The 15,292-nt window shown below is 43.6% G+C and overlaps 1 protein-coding gene across 1 annotated transcript in view; it reads left to right on the top strand.

The window, feature by feature from the left end:
- The window catches only part of LOC108492900 (metalloprotease TIKI2-like), a 273,870-nt gene that overhangs the window by 250,927 nt on the left and 7,651 nt on the right, over positions 1 to 15,292 (top strand). The window contains exon 6 of the mRNA XM_017805752.1: positions 18 to 287. Within this exon, the coding sequence (XP_017661241.1) occupies positions 18 to 287 (270 nt within the window). The remainder of the gene's footprint in view (positions 1 to 17; positions 288 to 15,292) is intronic.

Here is a 15,292-nt window from a genome sequence, read left to right as displayed (position 1 = left end):
AATGTTATGTTTTGCAGTTCAAGGACGACAAAGACAAGCCCAGCCTTGGAAGGATCCTCAGTGACAGCCCTGCCCGCTGTCCCTCTTTCTGAGCAGGTCCCACTGACCTCTCCTTCCCTGAAGCCCCTGCACATGGATGAAGAAGACAGCCTGTCTCCTCACCTCTTGTTGCCAGACAGCATCAGCCAGCTGGAAGAGTTTGGCAGGCAGAAGAAATGGCACAAGAAGCAGCACAAACACCACCGCCAGAGGCAGTTCAATGACCTCTGGGTTCGGATAGAAGACAGGTGAGTCACAACTGTTTTGGTCCCTGTCCTCTTCCTGCTGGCTCCTAAGTAGATGCTCTTTACAGATCCCAACTCCTGTTGATCAGCCCATAAGGAGGGTTGGAGAAAAGCTAAATGAGAGAGACAAGGAGTGAGATGATATTTTTGGAGCCTAATGAAGAACTAGGAGGAAAGCTCATAGGCATGTTTGATCTAAAAGTAAAGAGAAAAAAAGCTAATGCTTAGAATATTTAAAATATACAGAAACAAAGACTTGTCAGAGTAAAAACAGGAAAAGAACAACAATAGAAAATATTCTATGTTTGCCCTTTTTCTTCCAATAATTATTTTCCAATCTTCAGTGTCAGTTTTCAGCCCAAAGGCTCACTCGTTTTCCAACCATGCAGAATATTCCTGGGAGTTTTTAAGATTCTGTCATATCTGACTTTCAACCTCCTTAACTGTGTTCTGGGGCTGAAATGTTTTAACATCTCAGGCTGCACTGAGAACAGCAAACTGAGACAAAATGAACTACTTAACTAAGGCCTCTATGTGAAGAGAGAATGGAGGGAGGCACATTTCCATGGCTATTCCAGTCTTTGTCTGAGGTTAAAAAATCCCATTCTGTGTTTGAATAAGAGCCTTCATGTTTGACCAGGGCTTCTCAATGTGTGCTTTGAGGATTCCTGAGCAATTTATTCTCCCACCTCTAAAAATTGGAAAATCTCTTAGTGCCTTTATCCAGGCCAAGTCATGGGCAGATAAACAGCCACAATGTTTATAGATCTTCTAACAAGTAAAAGGAATTAAGTAATCTTTTGGGAACTGGCTGCTCACCTACATATGTAATGATTGTCTTTGAGTATTACTTATTCCCACTTTCGTAGCACCTAAATTCCTTGCAAGTCTCTCAAAGGTTTCTCCCTTTGTTAAAGAAAAAACTTCACATATTTATGTTTTCAGATTATTTTTTAATTATTTTTATTCATTCTTTTTAGTGGAATAGTTGCCTCATTTTTTGTAGTTTATTGTATTCTCAGGGTGAATGATGTAAGGGGTGTTATTAAGGTGGTGCACATTAATCTTAGTGTAATAAGGCTGTTACTGAGGTCAGTGCCAGCCTTGTAAGAGGAATTGATGTGTTTTCTTTTCCAAGTGTGTTGAGTGGCTGGATCCTCTCCACAGAGGATGTTTAAGCATGAACTAAGAGGCATTTGGATCAACATAGTTGATTACCTCAAAGACAAGGGATTTTTCTATCCTTCTTCTGCTGGGGAGCTGCTGACTTGTGGTGTCTCATGGTGTCCCAGCATTTCACAAGGGTGTCTGGTCCAGATCACCATATGTGTCATGCAAGTGAGATGTTTAAATAGATCTGGTGGGAGCCTGGCAGTTAGGCACAATCCTCCTGCCCCCATTCTAGCTATCCAGAAGGGATATTGGATATTGGGTGTGATATGGCAGTGGAAATGTGCAGTTGGGGCTTAAAGTGGTGCTTGTGCACTTTTGTGCCTTTTGCTGGTTTTATTAAAAACTGTTCCTAGGAAAATTATTTAAAAGGTATTTCTGAAGGTTAGAGTTAAATTACTTGTTTTGGGCTCCTGTGAGATTTCATCTGAATCAAACCTTTTATCCCTCTACTTCGATTTATAAGGATGGAGATTGGGATAAGGAAACATAAGTTTCCGCTCCCACCATGCTGGTGATGAACCAAACACTGTGTGTTGCCTGCCTTGCTGAAAGATCCCAGGGAGATATTAGTGGGAGATCACAGCCTTAGAAATGAGGAAAGGCTGGAAGAAGGGAAGCCTGCCTTAGTGCTTTCAGATGGTTTTAGCGTTTCTACAGTTCTGGAGTAACTTCTGGTGTTTTCCTGGAAACAAAACAGAAAAAATACAAACTGTTCAGCTAAATCAGAGACTCGCAACCAGCTCTGATTTCCCCATAAATTGGACGGGGTTTCAACTTTCATAAACCAGCTGCTGCATATTGTGCTTTTGGCAGTTGGGTTTCATCAGCATTAATTGCAAACTGGACCCTGCACAAAGCAATAAACAGCAAGTTCTCTCTAACTGGTTCCTTTCTAATTGGAAAGAGAAGGGCAGAAATGTGTGTCTTTCACCAGACTTTGTATCACGACCATTCTTGGGAGGAAACAAGCAGGATGGCTGATAATACAGGCATTGGAGTGTTACCTGTGCAGGAGAGAAGCATGGACTTCTACTGTGTTGCCGCAATAATGTTTTAACAGTAAGACTTAGCACTCATTTTTGAAGGATAATCAGTGTACTAGGAAGTTCTCACTCTGGCATGTCCCACAGATCCATTGTGCTTTACATATACTTCAGTTGGAGTCCCCCATCTTCTGTACAGACCGAGGTCTCTGCATATTGTATCACCTTGAGCCATGGCCTCATGTTCCCAAATGGTTCTTCTTCCAGGTTGAGTTTCCTAACTCATCAGTTGTCACCTGAAACTTGACTTGGTCACCTTTGAGACAAGGTTGAGGGATTTAGGTCTTTGTTAAGGCTTTGGGATGAAAGCTTCATAAAGCTCTTTGTTTCCATGCAAGGTCTCCAGAATTCAGCTGTTTGAGATGCCTTTCAACCTGAAAAGTCAAAGAGAAATATACAGGTGGAGGACAAATCCAGGCGAATTTAAACCAGGTTATTGATTCTTGTATGAACCTCATTGAACTGTGAAATGACTGTAGTTCATACAGCCCTTTTCCAAAGCTTTATTGACCATGGATTAGAGGTCTTTATGAGCCATGAATTGCAGGGCTTTTATGGACTATGCATTTCTAGGAGATCTCATAGGCTTCCATGGAAATCTTAGGGTGTTTTTTTAAGCTACCAACAGAGAAACAAAGGAAATGAACACAGGAGAACAATCTTAAAGGAACATCAAAGGTCTGACTCCAACCTATAAAAGCCAGGAAATCCATAATTAATGGTCCCACTAAGACTTCGGCTCTCGCAGTCGTTTGGGTCTGATCCGAGGTTATAGCTACAATCTGAAATGGCCTCGTGAAAAACGAGTCATCATTTAATGTCACACATCATTATTAGTTATTTACTTTCAGTTATACCTTGGAGATTGTCCTTTTCTTTTTGTTCTGTCTTAACAGCTGAGGCATTTGAGTTGGCACCACTGAGTGGACAGTGTTTAGATTTGTGTGCTGGAGGGTTAGTACCGCTGCGGAGGATGAGAAAGCTTCTGCTCTGTCTTTTATCCTTGTCTTTGACAGAGCTAAGATTTGCTGATCTCCTGGGTAATCAGCTACACTGAAGGCTATTAAAAAATAAAAAATGCTGATGAAATGTGTGGTTTCCTCTCCCTTCTGCCTCCTTCCCCCAAAATCTAAACAAACTGAAAAAGTCCTGCCTCGGTGCAGTTTCTGTTTGAAATTGTTTGTCAAGAATCAAAATTAAATGGAGATTGCAAGTAGCAAGATTTTTTTGTCTTTGACTACTTGATTTTGCAGAAATGTGCAGATCTTAAGTCTGTCCTTGGGAGGAATTTGAACTTAGACAAAACTCAAACCCTAGTTAGCTCCCATAGCCAAAAGCCAGCTGGGGCAGCAGGGAGGGGAGGCAAAACCCTTGGGCTGGAAGGCTGCAGTTTGGCATACAAACTGTGTTATTGTTCCTGTTGACACTGTGTTAGCTAAGCTTCCCCATGTAATATAAATAATTAATTACAGATCATTCACTGGCTTTTCATGATGAGATGCTCAGTGAATGGAAAGAGTAGAGAAATGTCTGTAACATTTCAGAGTGGTCAGTGAAGACCAGATCAGGGTCACACCTTTGTTGTAGCAGGTAAACGGTTGGAGGCTACAAACAAAACCAGCCCAAGAGAACAGAGAACCTCTTCCAGCTGTCAGGGAGTGTTATAGCTCCTGAGCCCTAAGGCAAGGCTCCTGGGAAAAGGGAGGGAGGGGGAGTTAGTATCTGGGAGGGTATTTCAGGAGGGGTGAGCTTTGGAATGAGCTGTGGCAGCTAGGGAATGAGAAGGAGAGAAGTACAGTGATGGGAAGAAAGAATTAGAGGGAATGTAATGGGCGAATTAGAGGGAATGTAATGGGCAAAGTCATTCCCACTGCCGAGGAAGAGATCTGGGTGAAGATGATGTTTGGAAAGAGACTAAGGATACATGTTTCACTTGCATAGGAAAGAAATTAAAGGAAAGGAATCATTCTAAGAAGAGAAAAAAAGAAATTCTTGTCCCAGATGTAAGCTCAGCCCTGCAAAATCTGCCATTAGTGGGAAATTAAATTAATTCCCCCTGTAACTAGAAATGGCAGTTCTCTGATAGCCCAGTGCAGACTGTTCAACCCCAGATGAATGCAATAACATTACAAATATCAATTTATTTTGGAAGAAACAGTTTTGTAGGGGGAAAAAAATGTATACCAGTGATGGATGAAGGGAGACAATGTGTAATAAACTACACTGAGTGTGCCTGTATAGAGTGAACCTTATCAGTTTGGATGGAATTTAAGCACTTAGCCTGTTATCCTTTCTTTCAAGACAATGCAGTGATGGAAAACAGAACTCTGTCAACTCAGACAAACTTTTAATTCCACTTAACTGCATCTGAAAGGTAAATTTCAGTAAATTAATCCAAATTGCTTCCTTTTCACAACACATGGTGCTGAAATACAGTACTTAACTTCATTACAGAAAAGACTGCTTTTATTTAAAGGAGACCTAGACACCTTTGAAGTCTAACAGGTAAATTGTGGTCAGATGACTTCCCTCCATATGGTAGCTTTGAGCTTGAAATTTCCATCACTGGGGCCTTGTTTGTTTAAATTACCCCCTCTGCCTCCCTGGTAAGGACAGTGCTCAGGGAGTGCCTGCCTACTGACGGTCATGGGGAGGGGGATCACTCCCTCCTCCAGACTGTCTCCCTGCAGCCAAGTGAGCAGTGCCACCATTGCATCTGTTTGCCCTGTGTTCAGCCAAGGATGAGGACACAGCTTCAGGGCCTCTCTGACTTGGAGTGAACCTGTCTTCCTGAGGGACTGCTCAAGCAGCCAGGGACAGCAGGAGCATAGGTGTGTTGGAGTCCCGCCTTCCCTCCCTTGTCACACCTCGTTGCTTGTCTGAGGCTTGACTGTGTTGTGTGGCCCCTTGACTTTCCTCCAGCACTTCTTTCTACCATTTCCTCCACCGTTCTCCTGGTAGGATTTCCTTCTTGGGAGGCTTTCATGGTCACGGTTCCTACCAGTGACTGCCCCCAGGCTCCAGGGCATGGCATAAAAATACCTGCAGTCATCAGAAAAAGCTCGTGGTTTGACAGCTTGGGTCCCAGACCTTTCTGTCACACTGAGAAGTCTCAAAACACCTCCTAGACAAAAGCTCCCTCCTGATTCCTTGGTGGAAGCTGAATATCTTGAATTGGCCTAAATTCTGCTCTTAGTTTGCCCAATTTTTGTACACTGTGATGGATATACAGTGTCCAGAAGAAGACATTTTGGCATTTCAGCAGTGCATCAGTTGGTCCTTCCCTCGAACATGCAGTCTTGCTTCTGTGAAGACATCCTCAGCTCCTCCTGAGCAGAGAGCAAAGCATGGGGCATTCTGCATTTTTCCTGTCTTAGTTTCTTACTCTTTCCATTTGACAACCCTTTAAGATGAGCAGATGGCTCGATGCCTCCTTTAAACGAGCACTGGTGCTGGCAGTTCTTTCATGGTCTTTGCACAGCCCCAGGTACACAAGCCCTCCAGTGAAAGTAAAATATATAACTTATAACTCAGTGCAGTATACATAAGAGGTAACATACGATACAGTGATGACATATCCTCCCTCCCTAGGTGGTTTTTATTGAGTCTTCTTGGATTATCAGCTTGGTCAGAGTGCACAGAACGTATTAATTAAAGCTGTGAAACCTGGGCTCAGCGTACCATCGTTTTTCAGCATCGCAGTAACGATGGGAAGTCCTGACATTCCTGTCCAAACCTGTAGCATCTCCATGCTAACAGACCTTCCCTGTCAGCTGGCTGTGACTGATAACTTCTTGCCCCTTGTAAAGTCCAAGGGTTAATTTGTTATTCTCCAGATGGGGCTGAAAAGATGTGCAGCCTCACTTTCACCTGCTAAACACATGAAAAGACCCACATGTTTTACTTTGTTCTGTTGTTCTTTATAATGTGCTGCCACTGTGTGATAGAAAAAGAGCAGATAAAGAAAAACATGCAAAAGCCTTGCATATTTACTTTCACTGTTGCTTAAGTGTCTCACCACCAGTATGAACTATTTACACGAAGCAGTAGGCAAATCCTGTTTTAATGAAAGCTATAAATACCTGAAAGTAAAATCATTAGAGATAAAGCACACAGAAGTCTTTTGGAAAGAGAGGCATAATTTGTATATAAATTTCAGTTTTGTTTCATGAAACTAAATTCTTTATTCGTAATGCATTAGGTATTTTTTTAGTGAAATTTAAATCCATTTTGAATATTAAATCCATATTTCTGAAGGCGAGCAAGTAACAAAATTGGAGCACACAAAAGCTAGGATTTTTGAACAGTGAGGTATTTTTCAGCACTGGATATCCAAGAGCACTTTCTGCTTCTTATTCCTCAATGCTGATTAAGATTGAAAATACAATGCAAGATGTTTTATGGAGCCTATTAAGAGCTTTTTCTTCCTTTCTTGTTTTCTACTTCCCATTTGGGATGTGTTGAGTAAAGATAGTCTATACTATCTATTTATATCTGTCACAGCTTGATATATTTATGACTTGGGCTGGACACAGCCCTACCATTGCTAGATTTGTTAAGCTGCCTAAGATCTGTCTGATGCAGCACAAACAAAATGTTTGCTTAGGATTCAGTTTCAAGAAGAAGCAGCTGCTGAGTTTTGATAATGTCTTCCTCTGTGATGCACATCCCCACTTGTTCTGCTGTTTCTCAGCCAGCGCAGTCTCATTTCCTCATCCACTGCCAGGACTCCTCTTGATTTTGGACAACCTGTTAACTTTTCAGTTCCATCATTCTCCATTTTCTGCTTAAATTTTCTCTTTCTCCAGTACTCTTTCTACTTGTCTTTTTAAACTCTATCTGCATTTGCTTGCATGAGCCCTGGAGCAAGGAGTAAGAAAGGACCCCTCCAGCATCTCCGTCTGCTGCACGCAGCTCCACCTCTCTGAGCTCACTTTGCAGGAGGCTGTGATCATACAAGCACTGCACTTTGCTTTGCAGTCAGTCCATGCCAGTGAAAGTGTGGGTTTTTGGAGCCTGCAGAACCTCTTTGAGAGGGGGACATGTCTCACTTGCATCTAGCATGTCCTTGTCACCTGGCATTAATGCAGACTGCAGTAAAAGGAGGAGGCAGAGCTAGGCATCCTAGGCGCTTTTTAATCAGGAGGTACATCTCCTCCGTGTTATTTCATCATCTTTGCTTTTCCCGCCATTTTCACACAGATATATGTGCATCCAAGAACACTGCAGAGTGGACAAGATAGTATTAAATCCATTTATTCTTTGCTAAATTCATGGACATCGTAAAGCAGTCCAAGCTCTTTCTGCTGATGCTTTTCCTTCTCTTGACAACTTGGCAGACCTGTGGGCATCTGTGATGGTGGCCAGTGCCAAGGGCTCTGTTGGAGTGAGCCATGGTCTAGACACCTGCAATGATAAGTCATTAGCAAAACCATTATTTATGCTTATGCATTGGATCAGTTTTTTATTTCTCAGACATCAGAAATGCACTTAGTGGCAGAAGTGCACTAAGCTTAAGAAAAGGTGCCTGTGGTCATAAACATAGAAGCACATTTATTTTACCTATAGCTTGTTTAAACGTTAGTGTTAAGCTGCCACGGTCAAATAGGTTAGATTCTATTTAAAGTCTTGAGTTTCCCATCCACAACTACTCAGTCATAAAAATAAGGCTTCAGGACTAGACTTAGAGTACAAAGTGTCTCCTGTGGACCAAGGCAAAAAAGAAGGGTGCTTATTCCACTGATTAACGCTGAGTTTGACTGTCTTCTGTGTTAATGTAAGGCTTTTTCTCCAGCTATTTTTAGTCTGTTCCAGAGTGTGTCCCACTGTGGTCTGGTATGCAAGAGCTTTGCTGTGAGGTTTGCAAACACTTGTATTTCTGTGTTGTGAGAATAGAGCATTGTGTGTTATTGGAGCGTGTGTTCTTTTGGCGATGGAAAGGAAAGGCAGACCACGCTTGTGATCCATGCACATGTTTGTTGTTGCCTGTGAATAACCATGTACAGCAAATGGGCTCTGGAAGAGAGCTTGTTAGCAGATGTCCTCATGGCCCTTCCAATTTATAAATATGAGCCTTGACGTTTATATTTTCCATATCCAGGGCTTTCACTAGCCAGATGTTCCGAAGTTTGGCTTGTTGGAGTCTTTAACAATGACTCCTCATGGCATATTGTCTATTGCACACAAAAGAAATAAAGCCATATATCTGGCTCTTATCAAACAGATAAGATGGGAAAATGCACTGAGTACCCTCAGGTAATTCCTCTAAACCTGAACTGCACTTTTAACACAGCTCTACAAAACTCTTTATGTTCACTCGGCTGAAAAATAAATTGTCTGGTTTAACAGGCAGGGAAAATTCGATACACAGTAGCGCATTTACCCTGCGGTTTGGGGTGGGTAAGGAGTGTGGTTTGTGTTATCTCACAAGGACAAGTGTAAAAGTGCTGACTGGGCTGATGCCCAGCATGGTTTGGATTCCTCACACAATGAATGGGTAGTAAAGCACCTGCGCTCCCAGTATTGCAATTCTGGATACAAGGGATTTTCCTTTAGCAATTGTATTTTTCCCTGTGGAGCAGGTGGTGGCCAGCTCCATATTCAGAGTCCTGACCTGCAGCACTACTCAGCTGACAAAATGTGGCTGTTTCCATCTTCAGAGCAAATGGAATTGCTCCCTAGCCTGGTACAGCCAGCACTGACCCTGCAGGGAGGTTGGACCTGGGATTTGGAGCTGCTGGGGTCAGGAACAAGACTTTTCCCCACTGCTGAGGCGATGGAGCAGAAGAGACCCAGCTGTGCTGCTCCTTGCACTGCACCCATCAGAGAGAAATGTTCATAGAGTCCTCTCAAAAGCTGGGTTTGGGTTGAAGATGGGACCTCTGAGAGGACTTTGCTTGCTGTGTTAATGGCTGCCTCTCTGCCCCAGGGATACGCAGATGTGTTGAAGAGATCACTTACCAGCTAAAAGCCAGAACAAACCTTCTAAAACACTACAACCCTAGGTTGGAATTAGTATGTATTTGAGTGACCTACATATCTAGCAGTATCTAAAGCATCGAAAATTGCAAATCTGCTGTTCCTCTTAGCAGAGTTACGTAAAATCCATAAAATGTAAAATATTTCATCATCCAGTGAGTTACCGTAAAGAAAAAAAAATGTCTTTAAAATTCAGTGGAAATGCAAACACACAACACTGTCAATGCTAGCCCAGAGGAAAAAGGTAGTATATATGGGATTTATTTCTGGTTCTGCTATTCCCCCTCTGACTAGTGAGTTCCATGCCCTGGAAAATGAAGTGAGGAAAAGTGTGACAGGGAGCAAGGCAACATTACTGGTTTGGTGGGCAGTTGGTTTATAGGAGGGGCTTAACCACAGTTGTACTGTGGTAGCAGGCTTATCTAAGAAGACAGATTCACTGTAGAGTGAAACAGGAGGAAATTGGATTCCCTTACACTCCCAGCAGCACAGGGTACACTGCAGGCTGGAAACCCAGCAGGATCCCAAAGGGCAGCTGTGGTCTAAGTCCAGTTACTCGCTGGGATGAAGGAAAAGTAGGGTTTATTTAAATTCATATGGTTTTAATGCTGTAAAAGCCAGGTTCCTGCAATTATGAAAATGCCAGCCCAAATTCAGATTTTGCTCAGATCTCCTCTCTACAATTCCAGAATAACTTAACTGAACAAAGTAAGCTTTATACCTGGGGCCTGAGCCTAAGATGAGGGAGCCAACTTAGTGCCTGTGAGCTGCTGGGTGTCAGGGATGCCTCACACAGCAGTACCATGGAGAGACGTGGTGTGGACCACGCTCTCAAAAGCTCAGTTCGGCAGAGACATTTCAGGGTCTGTGTTGTGACACCCAGCAAGGAAAAGTTTTGCAGGCCTTCCATCCCTGCAGGCCACCAAGCAGCTTCTCATGAGCCATTGGTGGCATCTCCAGGCTTTCAGAGGGTTTGGAAGTGCTTGAGGAGAAGGAGTTTGTGCTGTGGCTGAGTATCACCGTATTTGCTTTGCCAGCAGCAGGAGGAACCCAAACCCTGTGGGCAATGCAGCAGTTTAATGTCGGTGGCATTTTTGCCTGGTAGATGTGCTCTTTGAACCTTTCTTTTTTTATTTTGTGAGTGAATCTGTTGGCAAGAAAAAGAAGCCAGTGCTTTTGTTCAGCGGTACAAGCTTGAATTCAATACTGCTTCAGATAACATTTTCAAAGATCTGACCCAACCTTAATTATTCTTACTAAGTGAGACTCTGGAAAAATACAAGCAGTAAGCAGGAAAGTGAGGGCAGTGAATCAGAGAGAAAAATGTGATACAGACTAAGCAAAGAGAAAAACTGTTACATGGAGATGGAAAAAGAACAGAGAGAAGGAAAAAGAAAATTAAAATCAAATGGAAAAATGCAGTATGTTGGACATCCATTTAAACCAGTTTATATTTCGGTTGTTCATTCTGTCCCTTAATACATTGCACAGGCATCTTCTTAGCTGAAATAATTTTGTCTTATAAAACAGTCTCAGAGAAAATACTTAATTTGACAGGATGTTTTAGGTATTTTCCCACTATCACCTATTCTAAATTACTTTAAAATCTGGAGGGGAAGGTCGATATCTTTTACAGTGTTTAACAAAAAAGTGACAGGGTCAAATATATACATCTCTATGAATGTATGTGTTCCCCAAGCACATCTAAACATGCATGGTTAATTCTATGCATCTGCAAAAAATATTTGAGCCATAGGGCCCACACAATGCCAAACAAACACTGGAGTGCACATAGGAGAGGGCAGAGCAAGTCACTCTGGTTCTAATTAATTGAAGGGTTGAGCCCAAGATGTAAAATATGGATTATGATTTTGACCACCCCAAGAATATAAATTACTTTGCATGTGGGGCTGTACAGGGTGAGAGCAGGCAGTTTGCAAAACACAGACAAAAAATAGTTATTACCCCCATGTGTGGGGTTTGGTTCAAAATCACCTGATTGCAGCACCATCAGATTAACTCTTTATGTGTCGTATATTAGCAGGTTGCCCAAAAATCTTCACAGATTGCATCACTGGCAAGAATTCCACAATACTAAGCCCATCTGTGTATGCACCCTTGATGTTCTTGCTTACTTTGGCTGTAATAACTGCAATCATTATCTGCCCAAGGACCAGTGAAACAAGTATTTGATTCGTGATGATGAGAGCCTTAATTGCACATACCAATCAGGTACACAGCCAGATGTGTGCAGTGGGTGGGGGCGAGTCTGGGGATAGATTTGAGCCCAAATCACTATTTAGACTATCATGAGCACATCCTGGCTCAGATGTCAGTGCAGAACTGGTGGAACAAAGGGCTCTGAGCTATCCCCTCTTAGCAAGGGCCAGGGCAAAACTGGGATGCATTATCCCAGCTCTGTGATTGCCTCGTCCCACTGCAGTATCACAAGGGGATATTCTTAGGATATTAGAGAATCATCAAAGCATTTCTTAGAAGGGCAAAGGAAAGAGCTAATGTTGTCATCTCCTGTCTCGAGACCACCCAGACACTACAACAAATCATGGGTCTTCAGCTACAGTATCTTGAATTACTGTTCACAGGGATTTTAAAGAATTTAATGCCTTTTTTTTTCCTTTTTTTTTTTTTCTTTTTTTTTCCTTTTTTTTTTTTTAAGATGACATGTAGTTTCCTGATGGGCTGGTTTTAATAAGGTCAAAATCTTTGTTGTTGCCAAATCAGAGAGGAATATAACATCTTTTAGTCATTAGATGGGAATGGGGTAATTACTCAGAGGGTGTGCTTCAAAGGTTATTGGTTTTTATAATGTTCTGTGTTTTTACACCATTCTGCAGTTGCCTGGAAAGGAGCAGCAGGCCTGATTCTGCCACTGCCACACATAGGATTTGTATTTGCAGGGTTTTCATAAAGGACTTTGGGGCAGGAGGTTGAAAATGGCCATACACAGTCTCCCCTGGGGATGGAGAAAGTTAAGTCTTTCCCTGAGGTGCAGGAAACTCTGCCACAAACTGCAAATTGACTTCAGAAAAGGGCCCTTGGGCTGTGCTGGAGTTGTTTCTCACCTGCTCCTTCCCTACCTGCTAGATGGATCCTCCTGTCCACCTTTGCATCACTGTGTCTCCCTGCCCTCAGCCTGCATTGTCGTGACAACAAACTCCTTTTTCCTGATGCAGGAGTCTCCACTGCCCCCATCCATTCCCGTCCCATCCCTGTCCCCTCTTTGGGCCCCACAGCAGATAATACATTTTGCCTTAACAACCTGACCCACCTGTGGCTTTAGGGTGCCCCTGTAGTGCTCAGCCTTGCTGCAGGTCAGTGTCGCTCCGGGGCTGAATTTGTCATCACAGAGATGTTTTACAGGTGGCCTGGGCCGTTGGGACCTGCAAATCACAGTGAGAGCCTGCAAAATGCTTCATGTTGGGTTAATGGTGGTGTCACACTAACGCTTCAAGGTCTTGACTCAGATCTGAGTCAGGGGAGTCATAGAAGTAAAATGATTTCACGAGGTTTTGATGGTTCCTTGGTGAGTGACTCGGGGATAAAAACCAAATCTCCTGGCTTCCAGCCCACAGCCCATCCTGAGAGGGGCCCAAAAGTGCACCAGGGGAATCTGAGCTGCATTTCAGCACTGAGCCTCCTCCTGTTTACACCATCATGGCCCCCCTGGAGCCCCTGACCTAAGCGAGCCACCTTCTCCTCCTTCATGTCAAACTTCAGAGCCAAGACCCCATGGAGGGTACAGCAGCTGCAGCCCAGCCATGCCCATTACTGGGGAGCTGCTGCAGGACTGCAGAGGGGAGCTGTGTCCCCACCACCAGCTGCTTTTTGCACTGCAGAATCAGCAGTTTTCCTATTCCTCACCTTCCCTTCCCTACCAGTCAGAGCCCTCACTGGGGCCTGAGCTTCACTTGGGATTCAGGAGACCTGAATTCCAGAGATAGAGATTTTCAGAAGCAGTTCCCCTCACCTACCTTGGTGCCTTTGTGGGGAAAGGATTGTCCTCTGGAGATGCCTTGTTCCCCATATACTGTAGCAGGAAGACAGCTGAATAGCTCTGACTACAAGCCTGCATCTGACATAGCTAAAATTAATGCCACCCTTTAAATCCTATTAAAGGCCAGTCAGGTGAAGGACTGCCTGTGATTCTGCTTAATGGCACCTTCTGCAGGTGCTGCTGGCAGCCTTGGTCCTGCACATTTGTGAGGTGAAGTTGCCTCACATTACTTTCCTTCGTCCCCCAAGCATCCCATCCTTGTGCACAGTGTCCTGCTCCCCACCTGTGCTTCAGTACATGGTGAGAGTGTGGCTCGTGGTCCTTGCTCACAGCTTTCTGACCTTTCAGAGCCAGTGCCTGGTGAAACTTGTGCTTCCCTTTCCATCTTTTCCCTCAATATCCTCTTCTTTCTCCTAGAGATAAGCCATGGCAGATGTGGTCCTAGCAAAGAGCAGGAGTGGGGGATTAGACCTCTACCAGGGTACTTGCACTGCTCTTTGCCTCCCCCTTTGTGGGAGGCTCACAGGTGCCCACTTGAAGGAGGGGGAATAGCCTGCTGTCAGTCTCCAGAGGAGCCAGGGCATTGAAATAAGGCAGGATCAGAGCTTGACATTCCTTTCAGATGGAAAGGTGGTTCCCATTTGAGTCTCATCAGAAGGAGAGCTGAGATCAACAGCGAAGGGTTGCTGAAACACTCCCAGTGCTGTTGCTGACCCCCTGTTGATGGCGTGGCTGCCGCTGCCTCCCCGTCACACTGCGGCTGTGCTGCTCGCAGAGAGGGTGGGTGCTTGCACTGTGGGAAATGGCCAAAGATCCAGGCTCCCAGTAACCCTGGGCTAACAAGAAAATAGTAGAGATAAGGCTCTTCTTTGGCTTATCCCGTGTCTTCTCTGTTGGCCCCAAACCAGTGTGTGATGGTGCTTACTCATTCCGACAAGCTACTGCAAATAAGTAGTGGCCTCCTCTGGACCAAAACTGGATTCCTTAATCAGATCCAGGTTGGATTATTTTTTTTTTTTAATGTACTGAACCTTGTGAAAGCATGAGCCTCTTGGCCTCGATCCCACAAAGGGCTTTAGGATGTGCTGAGTTGTAGGTATGTGAATACTAGCCTTGCTGGAAGCACTCCTGTGCTCACAGTGCTTAGCGTCCTGCTCGTCTGGGACCACGAGACTCAGCATCCTGCAGGATTTATCCCTCAGGCTGCAAGAACAGTGTCTGCAGGGAAGGCAGTGATTAAGAGACAGATGAAGCTTGGGGGGAACTATGTTAATCTGAAGAATCCCTTCCAGAAACACGTGAAATAATAATATGGAAATTTCAGGACGTGAGGACTTCACATTCCCCTTGAGAGGTTACTCTAGTGATTTTCACAGTTACATGCTTGTGACATATTTCTAGTGTGATTTCTTTTCCCCCCAACATTCTCTTTTTTGCTCTTGGCTGAGCACCTATTCTTTTCTTTCAAATGTGTGGTCAGACTTCTTGCCAGCCATCTTGTTTGCATACTGCAACGGATTGGTCCCAGAGCTTTAAGCAGATGTATTTTTCAAATCTTGATTAATAAATTTTGGTGACATAAATAGGTCTGGTTAGTTCCAAGAGTAATTGTCTTCACTTGCAGAACATTATTTCTGATCACCAGAAAAATAATGTGATCAACTCCTTTCACATCTGTTCATTAAATGAAAAGGAGAAAAAAAAGTAGGGCAAATTTTGTTTGAAAAGAAACAGGAAGCATATGCTTAATATCACTTAAGGAAACCCCTAGCCATCATAAGGTTAACATCAAATCACAA

Source organism: Lepidothrix coronata, unplaced genomic scaffold (genome assembly GCF_001604755.1).
Source record: "Lepidothrix coronata isolate B3197 unplaced genomic scaffold, Lepidothrix_coronata-1.0 Scaffold12, whole genome shotgun sequence".
Lineage (NCBI taxonomy): Eukaryota > Metazoa > Chordata > Aves > Passeriformes > Pipridae > Lepidothrix > Lepidothrix coronata.
The sequence above is the reverse complement of the archived record's forward strand: the minus strand, read 5'-3'. Positions and strand labels throughout refer to the sequence as shown.